Genomic DNA, 26,702 nt, shown 5'->3' with positions numbered 1-26,702 from the left:
CATTAAAATGCTAGCATGCAGGCTAAATTTATCGCCGAATCTGAGAATGTTTTTCGCACAAATTTCATACGTGCCTTTCGCAGATGCGTCACACGAGCGCAAGTCTAAATTAAAGTGGAAACTCGACTTTCCCAAGAGTGGTTCTCGGCGAGTTATCGTCTCGGAACTATGTGTAATAAGGTTGAGAGGCGGCGGACTAGTGCGCCCTCTCTTTTTTGGACATTTAAAAGAATAATAAAAAAAGATAAAAAGGGGAAGGGACAGTGAAAGCGAGAAAAAAAATAGGAAGATGGGAGGGGGGGGGGGAGGGAGTAAGAGGAAAAAAGTCGCCGTAGGACTGACAAGTGAAACAATTCCAAGTGACGCATACCGGTGAGTAAGATTTATGGCTTGGAACCACGTCCTTTTTTTTATTCAATATAAAATACACATGCTCCTGGTGCAAACGGTGACTGATGGGATCGATAAATCCTTACAATTGTTTCGGTATCGTCACAATCACGCTAAATGATTATTGTTCTATTTATCTACGGCGTGTATGTATGTACATATGTAGAAAATTTTTAATTATTCAATAAGTCTGATAGACAAATTTTTCGTTTAGGGATGTATGTAGAATAGGCATAAAAATATGAAAGTAATATATTCCAACACTAAATGAGAAAATTCAATTAATTGATTTCATCTTAATATATATAGATACATACATACATACATACATATGTAGGTACATATATGTATGTATATAATTTTTCGTCGATATCAGAATGTGGAACCGTTCAGTTTACAGTAGCACTCTACTAAAAGGAATACGATTGCGAAAGAAAAAGGATAATGTCATTCAAATAAAAATTTGAAAGAAAAACCAATTTCATTTTACTGCCACCAGAATGTCAAATTTGAACGGCCCAGTTCAGTCTGTCAAAAAATGTCATATCAACTGCACTAAAATGTTACTTCACACTTTTTTAGATTCAACAATATTATCGATACAATATAAACAATATATGTATATATGTACATATGTGGTTGTAGAGCTTTCATTTATTTAGAAAATATACACTTATATAGCGACTATTTCATTCTTAATGTATTGGGATATGAATAGAATAAAGAAATGAACCACACGATAACCTGTCCGGTAAGATAAATCATTATCATCATAATCTACAGTCATTCACCGTCTGGATGAAGGCCACTCCAATACGTTACCATTTGTATCTGTTTTGAGCAGTTCTCACCCATCTCTTACCACACATTTTACTAATTTCATCCATCCACCTCTACTGTGGTCTTTCTTGTGCACTTTTTACATTCTCTTGGGTAACATTCGAGCACGTTTTTTATCCATTATTCTACATAGTTACATGACCAGCCCATTTTCATTTAAATCTATTCACGCATTCCAATATATCAGCTACCAACCAGCTATTTCCCAACATATTTATTTATTTATTTATATCCATATATGTATGTACATATATACCAAGAAGACCCAATAGATAAATTCAAATGCGCCTTCCTGGCCAATTATAAACATCGATAAACAATTTATGTAGTAATTTTACTGAGAATCATAGAGACATCTATGGATAAATTTTAATAAGTTTGCTTTTTTTTTAATAAATCGAACGAATTTCAAGATGCTGAAATACTCGAAATTTGCGAGATATCTACGGAAAAATTTGCAGCATTTTATAAATCAGTAAATTCAAGATGCTGTAACTCGATTTTTGCGAGAAACAGGATAGAGATGCCAATTTGTTGGAACCGTTCAATGAAATCGTATAAATTGGCAAACCCTGATAGTCCTTGGAGTCACTTGTCCAAGGTCTAGCCAGTAGCATAGTTAGGGATCGAATTCGTGACCACACGATTGAAAGCATTACACGCTTACCGTCTACATATGTATCTATGCCGAGCATACTTCTTTGGGCAAATAACACTGAGCAATAAAAAAAATACCAGAGCGGAGACTAGCCAATCTTTACTAAGTTTGACCCACTGAATTCGAATATGATATTGATTTTTGTTGGTGGGTGATCGTTTACGAGATATGAGCGTTTAAAAAAATCCGCGATTTTTACAGTTTTTTGGCTTTTGCGGTCTTTAACTCAAAATTTAGGATTGTATGTAATCCACCTCATAAGGTGGATTACATGATGGCATGTAATCCACCTCACAGAGTACAGCGGTCGGACTACATGCCATCTCGCTTACACCCAAAATATTACGCGCTACAACCATATACACAACGAAAGCATTTAAATTGCAATTAACGCTTGAGTTAGTACGTTTAGATAAAAAAAAATATTGAGATAGAAAACCAATCCTTATAAACGTGGTGAAATAAAAAATTTGCAAAATAAATGAAAAATAGCACGGAAAAAAAATCCGTAAAAAAAATATATTTTTGACTTTTAAAATTCGCTAGACAATTAATTAGAAGTATTTTAAAGCAATGAAATATATCAATTAATAGGAAAATATCTGACTATTGATTCCAATACTCACTTTGAGCGTAACAATCCAAAAATTTTGAGTTTAAGACCGCAAAAGCCAAAAAACTGTAAAAATCGCGGATTTTTTTAAACGCTCATATCTCGTAAACGATCACCCACCAACAAAAATCAATATCATATTCGAATTCAGTGGGCCAAACATGGTAAAGATTGGCTAGTCTCCGCTCTGGTAACTCAAAAACGTGATTTTTTGTTGCTCAGTGTAATTAGTGAAAACTTTTGAATTATGTCTTAAGAGGGCTGGACAGCAGTGCCTTGTCCATACAAACGTACTATACTTCTCCCTTTCTCAATTATGGCACTAGAGAAATTATTTTTTAATATGCATCTATCGTTTTATTTTTTTTGATTAATTATTTTTTATATGAGCTAGGAGCCACCAAACATCTATAAAACCGCCTCTTTTTTACACACACGAAAAGAGTCCAGCGTGCTTATTTAACGGTCGATTTTAAAAAAAATACGCCGATAGATGCACAGAAAGTATCTTTCTCATACCGATGATGAAATTTTTTTAAAAATTGGTCCAGTTTTGGAGGAGAAAATAGTAGAATACGAAACCTCGATTTTGTCAATTTAAAATACGTTTTATCTGGTCGAAGCGCAACTGTCGCATTCACTAAATATATATATTGATATATATTGTCGCATTCACTCAATATATACATACACTCAATATATATATCGAAGAAAGGAACGGTAACAAAATTAAGGTTTCAGGTGTACAGCCCTCTTAAAGGACAGGATCGATTTCCATTTAATAAATAATATTAAAAATTTTATTCCAGACGACAGAAAGGATAGTGAAATCAATATCGTCCATATAAACAAATATATAGATAATGCAAAAATAAAATAAAAATAAATGTAGCTGATGAATATGTACATCCATAATATATTGATGAATACAAGTGGGTAGCCGCAGTAGCAAGAATACGATTTGTCGATAAAGAGACACGATCATAACATACTGGGTAAGATACACCAGAACATGGCATTCTCAAAATATAAAAAATGTTTTAGCTGCCACCAGGACGTAAAATTCGATTTCATCAAAAAATCAACCCCATAAAGATATAACACATTAATTTCCAACACGATCGAAAAACGGGAGAGGAAAAAGTGCGAGGGTAGAAGGTTGGAGTTAACCCGTTAACGACCCGCACGCGCTGCGGGGGTCGGTTTTATGGGACGACCCGGGGCCGGTTTTAATCCAAACGCAAAACTCACCCCACCGACAGGCAGTTTAATTTCCTAAATAGGGCTCGCAGAGATGAATAATGAAGTGTCGCCGAAACGCGGAGGAACCACAATTATACACACTAGTGGCGCAACGCACTATAGCCGGTTAAAGGGTTAACGACATCGCACAAGACACACACTCCGTTTAAATTTAAGCAATGCGCAAAAATTAAAATTCAACCAGTACCACCTACCGCAGACTGAAAATGAGGTACTGCATTTATTATATACTATGGATATTTAAAAATATTGATGAATTGATGAAATGAACGCGATATAATGTCTATTGACAAAATGATAACGCTACATAATATCTACCAACAAACTGATAACGCGACAATATAACATTCATATGTTCAAAAACGATTTTTTTAATTCGATTATCTGATTTTCATTGAAACGGTTCCAAAAAATTGGCAAACATTGCCCATTTCTCGCAATTTCCGAGTTTTCTGCATCTCGAATTTCACTGATTCGTATATAAAATGCTGCAAATTTTTCCACAAATGTCTCGCGAATTCCGAATTTTTCAGCATTTCGAAATTTGACGATTTATATAAAAAAATATGCACCGAAAATGTAAGTTTATCAAAAATTTATCCATAGATGTCTCTATGATGATTTGTTAAAATTATTCTAAAAATTGTATATAGATGTTTGTAATTGGCCAGGAAGGCGCATTGGGATTTACCTGTTAGGCCTTCCTGGTATGTACATACATACATACATATATGAAAAATATATGTACCGGTTGAATCTATCTGTACTTGGGTACTTCAAGAAGATCAAATAAAATTATGAAAATATTATATTATGCATGTATTTTTATAAATAGGAGAGTATCGATTACATTGGAAGAACAAATGGCCGATTTTAATTAGTAATGTTATTTTGAATCGTATTGAATTTCATACTAAAAATGTGTAAGATTTAAATGTTGAAAATTTTCGAATAAATATTGACTTGGTTAAAATATTCATTGGCCCGCCTCAACGGCGTAAAGATGTAAAATTAAATATTCAAAACGCACATACATATATTTGAATAATAAAGATTTACTTAGAATTTCAAAAGAAAATTTATTCTATTTAACAATATAATATAATATGCGCAGTGTTAAAGAAAGATCTCAAATTTATATCGCTATGTTTTTTCTATCATTTTATGACGAGGGCTAAATAAAATTCATCGTATACATACTAATGAAAAATATTTCTATTTACGATTATCGTATAGCTATGCACTTATTTTACACATCATATGTATTTATAATGTTTAATATTTTCCTAAAACTAAAATATTGTACATACAAGTGTTCGCATCATTCAACAAAACTGAACAACATTTGTTGGTTAACCTTTTGCTAAATAATCTAACTAGATTAGTCCCTTTATATCCCAGAAAACAGTTAACACGACGTCGTCTAACGATGGGACTACACGTGCCTTTAATGGCAATTTCGACCTTAATAACTCATGCTAGGAACACACGAGGCACTTTTTAAAAAATATATTATATAAGAACTGTAAACAACACAAATTCATACTTACAAACATTTTGAAGGCCTTTAACTTTCGTTATTATTTTCTTTTACTCTCGGATATTAGGTATATGTAATTTATATAAAACCAACAGGTAAGAGAACGTGTTTATACATATGAGGAGTGCCAAATCATTACGATTCAGGTGCCAAAAAATAACCTTTTTCTGGAGAGATTTAAAAGTAAAAGAATGAATAAATTCATTCTTGCAAAATTTTTTTTTAAATAATAGATCTTTTTCGAGGTATTATAATCATTCAACAAGCAATCAATAAATCTAAAATGTAATAAACAATAAATAAAAGGAACAAAACGTTTTAATTGTCCTAATTTGGGTCATCAAAATGTGCCATTACAACATTGTATGTTGTTATAAGTCACTTTAATAATAATAAACGGACAACTTATAAAGCATCTCTCTCAACTTTCAAATGGTACCGTGGTTATGGTGGCTGAAAATATCATTAGCTTATTGGTTTTAATAATCTCTTAGGCAATAAAAGCAAAACTAAAATTCTTTATAATATATTCTTTTGAGCTACATTCATTTTATTATTTATTTTTATTTTCATTTATACAGGTATAAACCCATTTATTTTATTTTACACGACATCTATGTTCAAACATTGTACACAAGTATTGTTAGTATTATTAAAGTCATTGATTAACAATCATAGAGATATCTATGGACAAATTTGCAAAATTTTATAAATCAGCGAATTCGAGATGCTGTAAACTCGAATTTAGGACAGGGTTGCCAATATTTTGCAACTGTTTCAATGAAATTAGAAAAAATGACCAACTCTGATAGGAAACGATCGACCTTGGAGTCACATATCCAAGGTCAGGCCAGCAACATAGCCAGGGATAAGATCCGTGACCACACAATTGAAAGCATTACACGTTTACCACTGTAGATCAGTACTGCTGGTTTTGAAAAGTAAAAACCAAATTTTTGAAGCTGAAACGATTGAAGTCGATTGTCTGATACAAATAAATATGTAGATAGGGCGCAAAAAAAAGAAAATATGATGTACATATAATAATATGTACTGTGGAATATTTTCAATAATATTCAACGACTCGGCAACAATTTGAACGAGCGAGAGCGTGGAAAAACGGTCGTGAAAAATGATGAATTTTACCAGCGCTCTCACACAAGTATGTATGTAAAAAGGTCGATGAGTATTTTTGCAAATTTTCGATATTCGCCCCTGAACGTACGCACATAATGAAAAAAGTTTTCCCTGGTAGCAAAGAGGGAAAGTGTCTTGCTAAGATCGGCCGTTGAACTCTCGCCAAATTATTACATCATGGTCATAATTGTAGCGAAATGAATACGTACGGATATGTATAGGTATAATATATAACGAGGTTTTAAAAACTCGCCGTCAATTTATCGCCTTTTGAAGAGTTGAAGCGTCGACGGTTGAGCGTATTATGTTATTTTATGAGCAGGCGGTTACGTTCGCGAAAAGCCATTGAAAAATTCAAGCGTTTTTCCTGTCGGATATGGCGGACCAATAGTGGCGTGGTCGGAAAAGCGAGGTTTTTCAACCTGTGCATATTTCACGCGCGAAATACTTTCTTTTTCCGCTGCTGAAATTCGACCTATTTTCAGACGAAAGAACGAATGTTCCAGGGTCATAGAATACCAGCTAGTCCTTTCCAAACATTTATTTAGGTTTTAATTAACGCCGAACCGTGCAATTCTTTGGCAGGTTATGTGCAGAAGGTTTTCATCTTCAAATCCCTTATCGTTACATGTATGTACTTCAAAAATTTAAAAAGTTTTCATTGACAGTTATCATTGGCAATAGTAATTGTCAGAGAGTGTTTTTATTTTACAATTTTGTCAATTATCATTGCCAATAGTTATTGGACTCAATCATAGAGTCCATAAACTTCCAAAAAAATAAAAATGTTTGTAAATTGAACAAAACTTTAAAACCGATCGACTGACTTAAAAAATTAACTGTCTAATTAATATACATATTTATTTTTATACACTTACACCAGGAAGACCTAATAGGTAAACCCCAATGGATTTTCCTGACCAATTACAACCATCGATAAATAATTATGTTTATACAGTATCATAGAGATATCTATGGAAAAATTCGCTAATACTAATATTTTGAGTGGCATATTTATTATTTTTTTATTATATACATATGAATTATAGGAAGGCCTTACAGGTAAACCCCAATGCGGCTTCCTGGCCAATAACACACAATGCAGCATTTTTATTAGATAAGTCGCTGAATTACTAGACACTGAAAACTCGAAATTAACGAGACATCTATGAATTTTAGCTTGTACATGAATTTTATAGTACATTAATCATACCCAAATAGTGGTTATACAGTAGGTAGGAAGGTTTTTAGCCAATTGAATCGAGGCACCGTTTTAACAATGAAATCAGGAAAATTGGAAAACTGTGATAGGAATCGATCGAATATCCAAGTCTGACCAGCAGCATTACAGATATACTCAGAATAAATTCTTTTCAATCGAGGTCAACTCACGGGATCGAATCCAGCGCCTCTCGGTGCTAGGCAAAGCGCAACCACCAAGCCATTCTGGTGGCTAATATCAGCAAATTCGAGATTGAATAAACCCAAATTTGCAAAAAACAGGAAAGTTTTGCCAATTTGGTGGAACCGTTTCAGTAAAATCGGATAAATTGGTTTCAATAAACTCGGATACAAAACGATCGACCTATGTACATATATGTACATATATTCAAGGTCTGGCCAGCAACAATGGGCTAGGGAATTTTTTTTTATTTATTTATTTAGGAATGAACCCATGTCCAATCAGTTACATTAAATTACGTAATTACCACTGAGCTATGTATGTTGCTAGTTATATACATATATTGCTCTGAAATGACTATTGCTTTTCAGAGCGAGTTGATATTCAATACTCAGATCTGTCAATGAGACCAAAGAACTTTATACATATTTTCATATATGTATGTAAATATTCCATTAAAAAGAGATTAAGAAGCACATTGTTGGAAATTTTCCGGAAACCCTTCGAAACAGTTGATGATGACTAGAGGTAGGATAGTCACAGTGCTATCCATTGTTCGGCTAACCTTTAACAATGCATTTACAACCTTTGAACAATATACGGCCCCCTCAGGCTCCGGTGACTAATGATGACAGTACTGACCAAAATGCCTCTTATATGTATGTATATGAAAAAATGTAAATGAATTCTTACCGAACAGTCAGCCTTGCTGGACTGGACACAGCCAGAGTCATCGTTTCTGATGCAGCAAGCAGTGTCCCTCTCCCTTTGCTGGCCCTGGGCGACCTCCCTGAGTATCCTGGCGTCCCTTCTCATGCACGGCGCAAACTTGGCGCCCAAGTGTATGAGATCTGCCGCTCTCGGACCCAACCAAAAATTTGCCGGCTCTTGGTACTCGACCTGCGGGGAAAAATTACGCAAACTTGCACTTTTGATCTCTGTACCGGGAATATAAAAGCGGCCGCCGGAGATAAACACGGTATAATTTCCTCGGGAAACTTATTCAGACCCCTGCCCCTACCATCCTTCAACCGTTCCTCGCATTTACATCCTTATCTTCAAAGTGCAGAACGGTTGAAGTGGCTAATCTCTCCTATTAAAACGTCATTAACAATTCCCGTCCGGTTCGAGGGCAATTACGCACTTAAAATTCGTAGCGTAAATATTATAGATTTTTATTTTTTTCCATCATAGTTAATGCTGATGTTGAGGGAGCGCTCGTTAAAACAAGTAAATCGTCTAAAAAGACGATTAATAATATCCGACGATGAAGCGGCGGTGTAATAAAATATTAAAAGTGACAAGCCTCGGTAGATAAGCTTCTCCGAGACGGAATCAGGTTAAGCCAGAAATGGCTACCCATGTACCTATCGGGATAATCGATAGTTGCCAGGAAGAGGATTAGGGTCACTCCAGCCTGTTAATTACACGCAACTTTTTATATACATAATTCATAGTTCGGTATAAACGTATGTATGTATATAGCCCAAGGGTTTGACAATGTATACAGAACTAATGAAACTTTATGTGGACTTTGTCTCTATCTCTCTCTCTCTTTAATTAGAAGCTAACCACTAACAACACAGTACGGGAGATGCATCTAACACAGCTTAAAGCAAAAGTCACATCCTCATTCAAAAATTCTAATTTTCGTATTTTATTACAACTCACTCCTGAGTGTGGACGGTGGCATTAAATAGTAAAAGCCGGAAATATTTAGTATAATACATATGTAAATATATGCAAAAAAAATAATAGATTATAAACTACATTTAAATAAACCTCTACTAAGAGATAAAAGAACAAGGCCAAAAATAATGAATTTTTCAAATCATCAAGACTACGTATAGATTAATCTCCCTAGAGAACAATGAGGGTCCGTGCGACCTAAAACTTATCTCATCCCACGCACTACGTAGTTTTATTCTAAAAATAGAAAATGGAAAAATAAGCTACTTAACACAAACTTTATACAAATATTACAGTGAAAAGTCGATGCATCAATAAGAAGTCGATAAGAAGTATCTTTATCAATGACGGAAAGCAGGAACTGTCCAAGAATTTCCAAAATTTTGAAGACAGAGGCCAAATGGGAATATTTTAAATACTAGGCGAGACGAGTCAGGCCAGATTCTGAATTTTTCCATTTATGGTTCTTGTAAAGATTCATACGATTTGAGAATGTCAGCAAGTGAGATAGAAGTTTGGGTATAGGTTATTAGATTGGATAAGATGAATGCAATTTACAGCATAATTTTAAACTATGATTATTCATAATAAACTCAATGATCTGCTTCATTTTTAATGCATAGACATTCTATTCTTGTATTGACATAGGTTTGACAGTGATTGATAACGGCGATTCACATATTTGAAGAAATGTAGGAGAAATAATGAGATCGTACGAATTAATAATGACATGAAGACACGCATATTCACAACTGAAGTTTATTTTGGACGAAAACGCACAGGGAAGAACGGCATGTCATGTGCATGGCTCCCCACTGTGAGCGGTCTCTTACATTTCTATACAATTACAATTTTACCGAAAACACTCGAGAGGGTCATTTTGGGGCGGGGCGTGTTGGGCGTTCCATGAATACGTGCAAAGCACGGCCCATTTTTTTCGCATGTTTAAAAGTATCTAAAAAAAACCACGTGCCACGTGCATCACTGTGTGTTTTCATCCTTAGACATGCCGTGCTGTACGAATCAGTATGTCTACGCCTTATAAGATACCACAATAACGGGAAGCAATATTGACCTGTTGTAAGCTCAAGCTGGTGACTAAAACTTGACCGGAACGCCTTGTTCTGTCCAATCCGATTGGTCCGAGTCCGTAACAGAACAGAGCGAAGATCAGTATGAGCGTTTGGGCTATCGACACCCAATAAGTGAAATAAGGCCTATAATCCGTCATATCGTCCAGCTGTTGCTTCACGCGCTCCTGCTGTGCTATCGATTTGCGCGTCGATCTTCTGAAATCACACATCACAAAATGTTATATTTCAATTTAAAAACACATCAGAAAAAAATCGATCGGAAGAATAAAAAAAACGGACCAATTTCATTCGGTTCAAAATTGAATACGAAATTTTTCATACAGTGTGCTATGCCACCGAGGCGCACAATCTTTTATCATTTCCATCGAAAAAGACTCTTTTTGACAGTATAGTTTCGCTTTTATTTATTTTTTTATATACACAAAATACATACACATATACATAAATATATAATATAAAAACGAAGGTTTTGCGGGAGGCGATATTGATTTGTGGGCAAAGTTCGCCACAGTTCGTCATTTATAAAACCACTATACGTATAATATAATATTATACGTATAGTGGTATAGTATATTTGTATACACTACATAGATATGTGTGTACAAATATACATTCGTGCGACCATTAACGTATTAGAATTACCAACAATGGTGGTCGCGACCTAATTTATTTTATGCATTGCATCGTAATAAGTTTGAACGAGCTTCGATCACGTCAAAATTCGCCATACTTGCCTTTCAAATACATATACGTTTCAATAATATGATAGTTAAAATATAATATACAGATGAGCCGTTATATCTGAAAGTGGCATAAGTACACTTTTCTGCATTTCGAGAAATATTTCGCAAAAAATTCAATATTTAAAAATACTGGTGGTCTTTAATACGTTTATTCTGCCTTTCCGAGATTCTGGACATATCGAATTAAGAAAAGTGATAACAAATTGTGAATTAAATCAAACAGAAATAATATTTTTGGAACTGAAAATTGGACCTCCGCCACTTTCAAATATAACGGCTCATATATAGATGACTCCAAACAGGACAAAACAAGCACCCGAAAACTTAAATTAAAATGAAAACATCTTTAATTAATTACCAAATCTTCAATGTTACCTCGGCGATGCTATTAGACATTATTTAATTAAATTAAAAAACGAACTGTCACATATAGTAATTAAAAAATATTTGCGATATTTTTGCCTTTCTTGGAATTCGTTATCAAAGGTGGCTATTAATTTAGAGATTGGTCTCAAATTGGCGATGAAATGTGTCGTAGCTACAGATGCTACGACAGACTCTACCAATACAAGAGACATATGTACATATCTCTCGTTTTATTGTTCGAAATAAAGGTTTCCGAGTATTTGATCACTTTATCTATTAAACGATGTACGCTCTGTGAACATAATATACCATTTTTTTGAATAAAAATAAACTGTATATTGCTAACACACATAAATATAAACATTAGTATAAGATTTGCGATTTACAATACATTTCTTATTGGTTTTTTTCTCAATAGCGTGGATTTGAAAAGATTTAGAAACAGCGTATTTCGACGACAGAATCCGTCTTACAAAGGAGAGAGTACAAAACGCTTTCGCGCAATAATAATTCGACATTCGAAATGGATGTATTTTTGATTACACCAAAATTCTCGAAAGTAATGGATATTATTCTCACATCCATATAAGTATATTGTATACGCACAATACATGAGAAAATTCTCAGAATTCGTGGCGAATGAAACACTCCGATACGTTCGATTGGGAAAAATATGTAGTTCAGTGAAAGATATTATTATTATTCGGAAAATGAAGTTGAACATTGGCAGGGGATGAAACGAACGTAACGAAAAATTGTTTCCCATTCTTTGAGTGTTAAATTTTACCCATAACCGATCTGAAATGTGTAATTAGCTTCGGTCGATTGGCGAAAAATGAGCAAGTCTCAATATGGCCGATAAGAGTTGACGTTATTGAGTAACTTCGGATAAAGACCCAACATCGCCGAGAGAGAGAGGGAGACATTGTGTCTATGTAGTTTAATCAACGCCATTCCACATGATCAACCAGGGAGAGGTAAACAACCGACGAACGGTTCAGTCTTGCCAGCATCCCCAGTAATTGTACACCGATGAGACGAACGAAGACAGACGTTAAACTTTGTAGTGCTCCGTTGTGAGATCGAGAAACACAACTCGAGGGAACGCTCGGATAAATAGCTAACAGGCTAATTCATGGGGAATATTAAGATGTATGCCTACTAGAATTGCTTTGGATATACATATATTGTTTGATATTGGTGTTTTGCCGGTTGAAATTCAACGAATACATATGTATGCTCATTGCGCAAGCATTTATGGGATATATGGGCGGGCGCAACCCGTATTGTGCGCAGTACGCTCTGCGCACTGGAGCTCGGTGTCGATCGTCCGAATTGTACAAAACGATTTCGGCAAATACATATAAACATTATTATAGTATACCCGCTAATTTTTCCTACGATTCCCATGCCGTATTGGCGCCTGTCGGAGTTGTCAGCGAGACGATCCAGAAGTGCGTCTGATATCCTCCTACCACCGCCTACTGCGACTCCTCCGACTCCTTCAGGAGCCCTAGGTGACCTTTGCCATCCTATTCTTGGATCAGCTCCGCCGCCGTCGACAACTTCCGCGGATACGTCCACTTGTCGACTACTGAAATTAATGAAAAATAAACATATTAATGAAATTTTCTTGCTCGTTTTAATATACATACATACAAGTACAGCACTTTGATGAAATATAAGAGGGGGGGGGGATAAATTTTATTCGAAAGGGCGATTGTCTCAGAAATATTATAGAATGCTTCACTTAAAAGCCCAATATGATATTTCGATTGTAAAATAAATACATATATGTAGGCGGGCAATTCAATAAAAATAAGTTGAACTCTTACAAAGGACATTCGTCTTTCGATTCGAGTGAATTCTATCGAGAATTTGAGTACAGTCATATAAAAATTATTATTTAATTTTATTTATTAACTATCTATAAATGATATTATAATTATTTTTTTTATAATTTATTTTTTTCCCATGATTACCATTTAGTGTGTCCTCTGAGCGACACCTATGGTATTAAACTTGGGTATATATATATACATTTATAGATTATAAATTTGAAATCGTATTCAAATACTGGTGATGTTTTGACAATTTGATGAGGAACCATTTCGACAATGAAATCAGATGAATTGGCAAACCCTGATGGGAAACGATTGACTTGGAAATATCCAAATCTGACTAGCACTGTAGAAATCCTCCGAATAAATTCTCTTCAATCGAGGTCAACCCAGGGCTTGAACCTTGTATTATTATTTAATATTTATTACATTTAATTTAACTAATTGGATGGAATAAATGAATTTTAAAGACAAGCGAAACTACATACTTTGAATCTACATACATACATATAACTATGTACCGTGTATTTTAAAAGATTTATCATTAAATAAACGAAAAATGTTCCAATTTACATTTATTTTTTGTTAAGTGAAATCGACACCCAATTTATTGAGTATATGTATTATATATGTATGCACATTTTACATATGTATGTATGTATGTAAGCATTTCTCATTTCTGGGCTGTTGAAAACACGCATATTAATTTATTCGATGTAAATACTTTGTAATATCGGGTTGATACGATACGAGTGCACTCAGACCGAGTTCACTGATTTGGTCAATCGGACGATGCCACGCTACGAGTATCATCCGAGTGACCAAAATAGCATGCTCGGTATGAGTGTAATTGTATCGTGTCAACCCGGTATACATACATAAGTTTTTTGAAAGAGGGCAGCTGAAACTTTTAATAGAATTCGTTCTGAAATCCGGAGGCTTCAATAACTCTGATAGTTTGGCGTGTTTTCATTAAAAGCCTTATAAAGTACGAGCTCATTAGTTTGATAAACGAGAATGAAATGTTTTACTAGAAGCGGAGTATGTGTATTATATGTATGTACATACATACATGCATAAATATGCTAAATAAACATAAGCGTAGGATTTTATGTGTTTCGGATGTGATTTCCAAGAAATTTTAATCTCTTTGACGAAAATTTCCTTTTGCAAACACTGTTTGTGTATTAAAAACATTTTTGTGTTGTCTCATTCTTTGAGTGATATATGTACATATATTTATATTTACATAAACATACACATATTATATTACACAGGCATAGCAAAATGGGGAAGGAGATAGATTCACACAAGCCACAATTCAATTAATCAATTTACATTAATCAACTATTAATTCGGTCGACTATGACTAATGAAATTGTGCGTTGTGTTTACGAAATTTACTATCAATCTATTATATGTACATACATATATAATGATACATAGCGAATGCAAATACATGTAAGTACATATGTATGTATAATAATAAATGTGATATCTATATATTTTTAATCAAATCGAATTTATACGAAAACAACATTGAAAAAATAAATGTATTAAAGAATATGACGTTACAAAATACAACATGATTCAAAGAATCTTTTAATTAATAGCAATTACTTGCTAAACGAGAAATTCTAAGAAATAACGTAATATGGCATACATTGTTATTCACAAATGTCGTGCTTTTTCAACGTTGTACTAAATTTGTGTCACGATTGACTTCGTAGGAAGCATATTAAATTTCCATAGAAAGCAAAATGAAAATACTCCTTCACGTATCAATATCCGTTATACGGATTTCAGTGTAAATGTTTTTCATGTCGGAAAATAGCGGTCTCGTCGAGGACCAACCCAACATCCTCTACCCACTCCTCTACTTATTCTTTCTTCTTGCGCGACATGTCGTAAAAGTTGGAAAACTAGCGCACTTTCGCGGAATTTTCACGGCAAACTCCGAGAAAAGCACTGAAAAGAACTTTCATACGTGAATACTGCTTAAGACCACAGTGGTGACGTTTGGTTTTTTTTAAAGGTGTTGAATATTTGACTACATCGATTTGAAGCGGAAACATTTGAAGAATAATAAATAACATTTATAAAAAAAAAATTATATACATTAAATTATAGCAAAATAGTCTATGATACTAAATTATATGTACATATGAGCCGCTATATTTAAAAGTGGCGTAAGTCCAATTTTGAAAAAAATTAAGACGAAAAAGTATTTCTAGTAAAACTCTTTCACAAGCAAAGGCGCTAACTTACTACTTTAAGGAAAATGCAATAACACTGGGGGATCGGAGATCTTCAAAACCGATCGCAAAATTTTGGAGCGCTGATCTATGTACATATATAAGCTTTTTTTACAAGGCTATTCTATGTTTCATTCGCTTGTTGTTCATTTGGTATGAAAATATATTTATGCCGAGAACACTAGAGTGTTCTCTTTCTCTTTCATCGCTTTTTGTATTACACTTCGTATGGAGAATTTTTCAATTGGAGCGCCAAGCAAAACGCACCACACGAAATAGATCGTTGATGCACCAGGCTCCTATTGTCTTAAAATATGTTTCATTAGTGTGGAATACGCAAAACTTACTATATATAAATATATATTACTTATATATAAAACTTTATACTTAAAAATATCCACTCATTTTGTTGTGAAAATCACATTTTTTTTGCTAATATATTGATATAAATTTGTTAATTTTTTTCGGGGGTTTTACCGCCCCAGCGCTCCTCGGGATGATCTGCCCTTGCATGGATGTCCTTTTGTAAATCAATAAAAAAACAAAATCAAAATAGTATAATATCCTGATTGTATGAACAAAATAAGTTTTCTGTGAATAATTATTGTACGACTATTATTGTTGAAAGTGGCGTGAGTCTACCTACAATTTTTATATTTAAGTCCTCGATTATTTATTAATCAGTTAATCTAATATATAATTTCGAAAGAGACTTTGTATGAAACTATTGTTGGTTCGTAGAAAAACAAATGAATATTCAAATAAATTTAAATAAAATTAAACTATTCTAATAAATTTTATAAGATGTTTACTATTAGATTGGTCATGTTTAAGCGATTTATATTACAAATACCGAGCGAAGCCGGGTAAAAACACTAGTAATAATATAAACTATATATATTGATTTCAATGATCTATCAATAAGGTCACATTACACCCAAAATATAAATTATTTACCAAACCTAAATTAATATTATTTAAAAAAAATAAACGCAAGCTAATTTATGTTTATTCTACATTTCAAAGAAAAAACTTGAGATTGTGTAATACCAATGGAATCAAATTTGTTTTTGTGACAAAACGAAGCCTACTCTGATACCTAGTATAATAATATGTATTTTGTAAAACAATACGACCAAATATTTTTTGGGAAGAAAAACAATGTTTTACGCAAAAGGTAGATATGTATTAGTTTACAGAATTAAGCGCTTAATTTATTTTTTTATGAAAATCTATTATATTCTAATAACCGAGTAGATGTTAATGATACATACATATATACATCTTCTCCATGAAAATGTTATTGAAATTACAGATTGAATAATTTTCAGGAGTTGTATGTATAATTTTCGTCTTACGTACGATCGCCGCTAAAATGAATGATAGTAGAAAAATCTCATTGATTATTCAGACGAACTGTTCAGATCAAGGATGTGATTGATTTATTTACCACGAATAGAGACACGAAAACGTTTCTATCCTGCAGGGATCAGTCGAGGGAGAGGGCAAGGAAAACTTTTAGAATATTCAATCGTTTAAGTGGAAAAAGCGTTTTCGCGTATGACGGAATCAAACGGTTAAGTTTTTCCCTCCGGGGGTAAAGTCTGAGATCGCATGAATAATGGAAATGATCCGACTGTAATGGTGATTCGAACTACGCTTATCCATCTAGACTGCGTATCAACGCGCCATTGTGCCCCTCCGTTTTCCACGGCGAATACATAAAAATTTAAACGGCGAAATGATATTATTCGAGAAGGAGAAAGTTTCCAGATAGACGAAGACATTAAGCACATATGGCAGTTGGCGAATAGGGGAAGGAAAACCTTAAAATATATCGCCCCCGCGAGCGACGCGACGCCTCGGGAACGGAAACATTTTTCATTATTCAAACACCAGGAACGGTTCCGGGAATTGGGTCATTGGGTTTCCGATAATATCGGAGTGCCACGAATTATCGTCGTATGAATTGGATAATATCTTATACTGACATTCTGGGAGATGGTTGTGGTCCTTCGACGGCGATGTCATCTGGATCCGGTTCGAAGAAGTTGTCGTCTTCGACGGCCTGAAAGGTGCTGGGTGCAGGCAGGGCTGGTAAACCATCGGCGTCGTCGGTGTCGCCCATCGAACTTCCGTCGTCGTTCGGCATGTAACTTCTCGACCACTGCTTTCCGCTAAGTCTATTCCGCGGTTTATGTTTCGATAAAGCCTGAAAGTCAAAAAAAAAAAAAAAAATTTAGCATCCATGTCTATGTAATAATCGTAAAAAGGTGTTTCTATATCATCCAGTTTTATAAAATTTGGGAAAAATAAAAGTGCACCCACACAAAAATAAAAGTGACACACAGAGTGGTAGGCGGAACGTGTTGTTTTTTTAAATAGTTTTGCACATAAAAAAATAAAGTAAAAACGTAAGCACGCTTAATCTATAGTCGCGATATAGGGAAAAAATCAACCTTGGAGTTTTTCGTGTAAGTTTGACAGTGGTCGAAAATGGTGATTCCCGTATTTGAAGAAATGTAGAAAAACTAGTCGAAATAATAAGAACGTACATACAATTAACAATTACATACGCTCATTACAGCTAGAAAGCTGTACGATTAAGTGAGTTCTTAACATTAAGGTACACACAAAGAAGTACGCGACAAGTGTTTTTTTAGATAGTTTTGCTGTCTATACAGTTGGGATCCAAACCTAAAAATCCCCCCTGGAGTGTTTTTGGTGATATTTCATCCTTGTATTGACATAGATTTGATCGATAAAGGTACATATTTGAAGAAATGTAGAAGGAACTTGTCGAAATAATAAGATCAAACGAATTAGTACTGACATGGAGATACGCCCATCACAACTGGAAACTACGAGCGCGCCCATACCGTGCGATGTTTTTACCATCAAGGTAAAGTCACACAGAGAAGTACGCGACAAGTGTTTTGTTAAGATAGCTTTTGTAAAAAATGCTAGCACGCCTAATTTACAATACTGTCGCGATCCATGCAAAACTCACCACTGAAGTAATTTCGAAGATATTTTACACTAACATTTTGGAATCTCTGTCAAACCTAACATTTAGGTTTGACAGTGTTTCCATATTTATTTTATTTTTTAATGAAGTTGAGTAATGTTAGCATTTATAATATCATATGTACTTATATATAATATAAGTCTTTGAGTATTTAATATTGTTTTTATCAAAATTGAGCAGAGTGGAAAGAAAAAGTAAAGAATTCCCTAGGGATATTCTTGAAATACGTTCTGAGAATTTCAAGAAATATTTTATATTAAACCATACTTTTAAAACAAAATTTATTACATAATTAATCCGGTGACAGGTTATTATTTCTTTAAGCTTTTATACGACTTGTGCATGGTACACAAAGAATGACAAGGTTTACACGGACATTTTAATAGCTGAAAAATATCCTTGACACCGTTGCGCGTGTATCAAAGTAATTAGTTCTTTTGAGGAGTGCGAAATTAACGGGGATATTTCGCGTGAAAAAAATTATTGCGATTACCAAAATTTATAAGGAAAGAGATCTTTTAATTATTTCGCCTAACGAAAATAGCCAGCATCCGCTTCGAAATCGCCCTTTCAAAGGAAGAAAGTATCGCATCTCTCCGGCTCTTGTTATTTTATTTTTTTCATTCTTTAATTTCACCCCTTCGCCGAAAAAGGAATATTATTTAATTCTGGCGTTGGCCGGTCGCCTTCAAAGGAAACATTCAAGGGCAACAAAAGTTAAAAGGAAAGCGGAAGCCCTTTGATGAGTGCGCATTAAGCGTTTAGTCGGAAATTTTCGATAGCCCGGAATATTAACAAATAAATGAAAAAAAAAGTTATGGGAGCAAAAAAACTCTCCCAAAGATTGAGATAGACACTGTAACAATAAATTGTTTTAATAAAGGGTTATCGCTTGGGTCGATATCGGCACAGGACAGGAGATTCATAAGTGAGCATCCTTGATTGAACCGGCAAATTAAGTCCCGAAAATCGGGGCTGCGACCCTTTTGATCCCGTCTGATCGATCACTCAGACTTATGTACATACATAATACTACTTGATCCTGGGAAGGACCAACGCAATACAAATAAAAACAACTATAACAAAGCACAATCACAATAGTTTAAATTCCCGAAATATATATAAATTGTTGCGGCATTTGAGGCTAAGATGTTGGTACCAAAAGTTAAGGTTACGGTAAGTATCTCTCTTAGTGAGCCAATCTCCATCATTTTTTCTTTCAAATATTAAAGCAAAGAAATAATATTTCAAATATTATTTCAAATATCTTTTGGGATTCATTTCTAAGCCAAATGCTACTAGTAGGTAATGGAAGTAATCGGCATGAAGTGTCGAAATTTACGGAAATATCTTCTGAATGAAAAAATTATGTGAAAGTGGTAGAGATATCAATTACGTATTTCATTATTTTGGGATCATTTATGTAAGTTCAATATGTATGTACGTATACATATATACTACAGCCGTCATTCAAGTGACGGACATCCCAATAAATTTGAGGTGACTCTAGGTCGATCGTTTGCTATTAGAGTTTGCCAATTTATCTGATTTCAGCGTTTAAACGGTCCCAAACAAAATGGCAACCTATCCTCACTGAAATATGATTTCAAATTTATTTCTCAAAAATTCGTAAAAATATGCCTACCTATTTAGGTATATCGAATTTGTTGATTATAGCTATTTTTCCATAGATGACGCTATTGTATTATATAATAATAACTGTATTGTAATGTTTAGTACTTGTGTAATAAATAATTTAATAATAAGTGTCGCCTTGGGGCAGCCTGTCATGGTACCTATGTATGTATAGTAGAAAAATACATATGTATGTATAAATAAATCCTTACAACAATATAACGAACACTTTGATTATATGTGACGGAGATACGAACAGACAGACTACTCCTAAACAGACTGCCAGAAAATTTTCCGAATGAATTGTTGATGGAATCTCCGGTGGAATTTGCTTTGACCTGATACAAACCGGGATCGTTACTTTAATATTTAAACATAAAACAAACCCATCCAAATTATATTATGTAAGGTTAGAATAATACGATTCGTAAGTATTAGGGTAACGATTGTAACGAAGCCGAAAAAGACGGGCAAAATTTTACAAGCGTACCTCAATTGTCGTGACACATTATTAAAAATGAATACGAAAAAAGTTGCATACGTGTTATAATGACTTTGGAGTTTTTGCATACGTTACGGATGTTGAATAAAAGATTCACGTTATTGGATTACACGTCCGACTCGAAGCGAACGATATATGATGCGTAATAAAAACACATAAAAGGAAGACCCTGAAGAGCGGGGATTCAAATGTGTACGAAATACGCATAGAGATCCAGAAAATTAATATATTCTGGCTTTTGGACCGGTAGTACATGCATATATACGAAATAAGGAAAATTCACGTTCGCTTCCCTTAGCTCGTGATAAATTAAACGTATAATTTAATCAGGAATACGGGAAGACGTGTACTAGGAGCCCCACCGACTTCCCATCATGACAAAATTAAAAAAAAAGCTTTCCCAGATCTCCCAACCATCTAAAGACACACCCCAGTTTGCTTACTTTTTTTTTTAAATTTAAGATAATAATAACAGCGAATGACGTCGCATTTAATGCGACGGGTTCGTTGACTTCAATTTATAAATTTCAGATTTAGAAGAAGGTCCACATGGTTAAGATGACCTTTTTTGCGGTTCTGATGTGTGACAACGGTGTGTCTTTGCGAATTGGACCAGCCGATAAACCTAGGGGATCCGGGATAACCATTACTTTACGGGTTTAAGTGAGTGTAAGACGTTTGTATTGGAGATGAAACGAGAAAATTCAGCGATAATTTACAGGGAAACCGACGTCTCGCCATCTAAACGATTCCTTATATCCCCGAAACGAGATCCTTTCCAAGGTTTTGCCGAAAGCAAAAGCGCAAAACGAAAAGAAAACGGAGAAAATTCGACGAACAAAATCGATGCATAGACATTAAGGCGTCGAATACTTCATTGGCAATCGGTGAGCGATAACAATAAACGAGACTAATCAATTAATGAAATCAATGTTTAATACTTAAGTGTTTTGATTAAATTTATTCAGTATTATAACAATCCTTTCAAAATATTTATACAACCTTTCAGTTCAAAAAGGTAACGCGTGGGCTCGTACAATGAAGCAACATTCGCTTTAATCGAAAAACTATTTTGAACATCCAATATAAAATATATACATACATATATATACTACATATGTACATATATACATTTAATATACATTTTCCCAAAATGTCTCTACAATTTGATAATACAACTCGTCCATTGTCGTTTAGATGTTAGATTGAAATGAAATTCATATTGAAGCATCCAAAACTACACTGAAATGTCGAAATTGAATACTTCAACAAAATACCGAAGCCACTACGTAGTTCGTGATCATCGAAATTCAACCACTAAATGTCGACGATAGTTGCATGAATGATTTGCATTTCTACTCGATGAATATCATTATATATTTTGTGTAAATATGTATGTCTGTTCATACTGGCACAGCACAGACCGAAAACAGCAGTACGAAAGGTATTCTTTAGTACATTTAATATGGACAAATTTATATGTTCCATAACGTGTACGTGGCGTAGACGTAACAGCAGTAGCCGACTGTTACCTGATCTCGAATTCGCGCCAAAAATGCCTCAACATATGAACAAGCTGTAAACAACGGCCAATAAGGTCTCGCGACCCATCGACCAATGAACGTTGAGTACGGTTTTGTTCCGTGCTACATTCGGAGCTGGTAGGCTGAGAGATCCAGAACAATGAACTACATCTACACTGCGTCTTTCATTTCGATCTCGGAAACCCATCTACACGGCAGTGCTACATTATTATACACATGTCACCGTAACGCATCAAGCAGAACCGGTTTTTTAGCCACTGTGGAAATATTCACGCATGACGTGACGTCATTTCCAATTTAAGTGCTGCCATGTGTAGATATATGAATACTTTCAGAAACGTCATTTTGTGAGTATGTTGACTCACCGATACGATGCAAGCAATATTTCGGCTAAAACTTGGCTGTAAGTGCGCTGCTGTATATGTAGTATAAATATAAATCATCTTCTCCGTTAACTGCTGTGCCGGGTTTTTACCTTGCAGTGCTGGAGAGCATGAATAGACTTCTTAAATCGTTAAAAAAAAGATACACGAAGTTGAAACAAAATTCAGTATTCAAAAGTGAATATAGATTTTTTAAAGAATCGCCAGTCGAGTTTATTATCACAGCGTTGCACGTAAATTTTCAAATTGGGATTAAATTAACGAGAAAACTTTCCTCGAGTGCCGGAATCGATTCAATTTAATTTTAGGTTAATGCAGCAAGTTGCCGGAGGACCCCAATTTCCCCTCTGCACTGCACCGTCTCGCATCGCAATGCATGCATTTTATTGGGTGCAATGATCCGACTTCGACTGCACATAATGCACAAAGTTTGAGAAATTCTGCTGGAGAAACATACGTTTCACTTAATTGTTCCACATAACTTACACGTACCGTTTTGCCACTCTGTTTAATAACTCGCCCACTTTGTTATTATTACCGTTCATAATTGACCCAATAACATTTGACCAGTATTTAGGATTGATTGTGTATGCAATAAAATGAACATACACACTCAAACTTTGGATCTTTAATTCATTGCAACATACAAACATATATGTATACGCGTTGATATATGCGTATATGCTTTCTCATTAATAAACATATATGCGTTCTCATAAAATTTTAAGGTACTTTTATACTATCCAACACTGCACGTCAACAGCTCGGCACAACACTGTACGGAAAAAAAACTACGTTTATTCATACTATACACCGCCGCTCGTATTCGGTACGTTCACGATTTATTTAGGTGAATACAAGGCAAAATCAATTCAAATATACATTAAAGAGCGTGACTATATGGTGCAATATTGTTTGCATTGTATCGTCGAATCAATGTTGTCACAATATGACGATTTAGAAAATATTTATATGTACATAGCAGATTTTTGTTAGTACGATTGCACTCGCCACTATGACGTCACGTCAAAGTGATTCAAGAGTGGCCAAAAGTAACCGGTTTTGCTTGATACGTTTCGGTGACATGTACTGTATAATATGAATGCATAGATCGTGTCGGCTACTGCTGTTTCAGGTACGCCACGTACACATTACGAAATATATGAACGTGTCCATAAAGAATGTACTAGAGAATATTTTTTGTACTACTATTTATATACAGTTGCCGGCTTGAACTGTATTGGAATAAACTAATATTTATAGTTAACTATAGAATTACTATTTAAACGAATTTTAGTCTAGTATAAAGCAGCAAGCTTTATGATTTATGGGAGCTGAACCTTTATCTTTACATAAAAATAAAGTGATCGATATAGAGTACAAATCAGTAAAAATATCAAGATCAAAAAACTTCATCTTTGGTACCTCGTTTAAAGATAATGTAAAAATCAGTGAAGATCAATCTTTGTAAAAATTCAGATATGAAATGGATCACACAACAGCTTTATGCCTTAAAAATTGAAGCTGTAATTGAAAGCTAAAGCAAGTTTGCGTTTAGAACTGTCAGTTCAAAAGACGTATAATAAATTAGATTCAAGTCTGCAGCTGATAACATTTTCAGATGATATGACGTTTGATGCGAGATTTATGTATGTATGTATATTTTAATATGACTACAGAATAATCACTTTACATTGTTTTGAGTCCAACTTAACGAATGTTCTCGTCTAGAATTATTTAAAGATAGATTAAATTTAAATAAATGTTTGAAAAATTTATTTAAATTTAAAAATTGGCTTCATTTACTTTCATTATTGCTCACTTCTATTTTTTAGATCTTTAATCACACCTCTTTTTGGATGCCAATTATGTTCGTCTCTCGTTAAAAATTAGTCGAAAGTTACTCTAGGCTGAAAACAACCGCACTAGCACTAAGGAAAGGTCACATTTTAAAGTCTAATAATATTGTACAATGTACATGTATATGTGTTTGAAGTTTTGGCCGCTTTTGTGTCGAGCGAGCTTCCAGCCGAAAGCTCCATAATAATAAGCTTAACGTCGAAACTTCGTATTGGGACAAAAACGGAGAACGGGCCATGGTCGTGCCGAAATTAATGTTATAATACAATAACAATTTCGCGTAGGGACATAATTTAAATATACTATTCCGAAGTGTTGCGTATAAACGAAGTTAACGTTGAATTCGTTTAGAGCTCGGAAAATACACTAAATGTGTTCTGTCTTTTATACATGTACATGTTTGTACTAACATATGTACATGTATCTTATCATATATGTGTGTACTATTTGATGGAATTTCGAGGATATTATAGAGAATGGGGCTTCCGCCACCCCCCTGTCTCCCTTATAAAGCCTATATTTAATCGTGTGTGTCACGGGTAATTATGAATGGCATTAATTGCTTGCGTCAGCTTGCCATTACGAGGCGCAAAATGTGCGAAATTTTCATAGAGCACCACTATAAAGCCAACGTGTGCGTGTGTGCAACGTTTTCAAAATGTACAACAATAAAAATGTCCGAGAATAAGCGCGATAGTACGAGCAATTAACTTTTAAAACAAAATAAGTGAAATTTTCAAAATATATACTTAAGAAATATTATACTTAAGTAAGTAGTCGTGCAACAAGTTAATACAAGTCATTGAAATATGTGTATTTGAGAGTCTAACAATAAAATTTAAAGGTTTTTTTTATTTACGTATAAATAACGTTGATTACATATTTCAAAATCTTTAAGATCATTGTGGTACTTTTAACAACTTATTGACAACGAACAACGAACGTAAATACATTGATCATACTCTAATATTATGTAACTCTGTTGATTGTATAAAGCATTTACAATTGACACAGCAAAAAATATTTATAAAAATCAACAATTTTATTTTAGTGTACTCAAAAGAAGAAAGAAAATCACGCCGACTAAAGACTAACAACAAAAATAGTGAAAAAAATCATTGTCTTCCTATTAGCACAAAAAATTCAAAAGTTTTTATGATAGTTTGTTATTTATGAATAAATTTCGATTAGACTGGTTTATCTAATATTTACATATTTATTAAAATGTCAAAGGACTTGTATAGATATTTGTCACTACACGTTATACTGAATTCTTGAGTTTTTTTCGTTAAAAAATTCGTTTTTGTACATATGAATGTAATATTGTCGAGTTATCATTTTGTTCGTAGATATTATGTCGCGTTATCATTTAGGCAATAGACATTTTGTCGCGTTAACATTTTGTACGTAGACATTGTGTCGCGCTATCATTTTGTCGGGCACGTTGTGTCGTTCGCCGTTTTGTCCGGGGACATTTTGTCGTAGAACCTACTACGTACTGTGAGTCGGTTAGGAGGATTGAAGCTCAATTCTGCAAGAACTCGAAGATTGCACACCAAATTGCACACCAGCAGTTTGGCTTAGTGATAGCGTATATATTTAGCATCACTGAGGTCATAGGTTCGTGTCCTCGCCACTGCTGGTTAGATTTGGGGGTTTTGTGACTCCAAATCGATCGTTTCTCTATCAGAGTTTGCCAATTTTATCTGATCATTGCTGAAACGGTTCCTGAAAATTGGTATTAAAAAATCTAATCCTGTTGTCACAAAAATCTGCCTGTGTATAATTTGTATTAATTATACACAGTAATCTGAAATCCATAGATGTCACTATGATTATTATTTCTGATTAATTGTTATATTCTACATATATATTCTGATTCTATATGTATGTATTACTGTATTTCTGATTTCTGATTG

The 26,702-nt window shown here is 34.2% G+C and overlaps 1 protein-coding gene across 1 annotated transcript in view; it reads right to left on the bottom strand.

Moving 5' to 3' along the window:
* Window positions 1-26,702, bottom strand: part of rho-5 (rhomboid-5) — a 205,789-nt gene that overhangs the window by 8,963 nt on the left and 170,124 nt on the right. Inside the window, exons 5-8 of the mRNA XM_077440515.1 lie at window positions 17,823-18,043; window positions 13,120-13,329; window positions 10,608-10,821; window positions 8,537-8,743 (exon numbers count right to left, since the gene is read on the bottom strand). Coding sequence (XP_077296641.1) covers window positions 8,537-8,743; window positions 10,608-10,821; window positions 13,120-13,329; window positions 17,823-18,043 — 852 coding nt within the window. The remainder of the gene's footprint in view (window positions 1-8,536; window positions 8,744-10,607; window positions 10,822-13,119; window positions 13,330-17,822; window positions 18,044-26,702) is intronic.

Source organism: Arctopsyche grandis, chromosome 11, assembly GCF_051622035.1.
Source record: "Arctopsyche grandis isolate Sample6627 chromosome 11, ASM5162203v2, whole genome shotgun sequence".
NCBI lineage: Eukaryota > Metazoa > Arthropoda > Insecta > Trichoptera > Hydropsychidae > Arctopsyche > Arctopsyche grandis.
The sequence above is the reverse complement of the archived record's forward strand: the minus strand, read 5'-3'. Positions and strand labels throughout refer to the sequence as shown.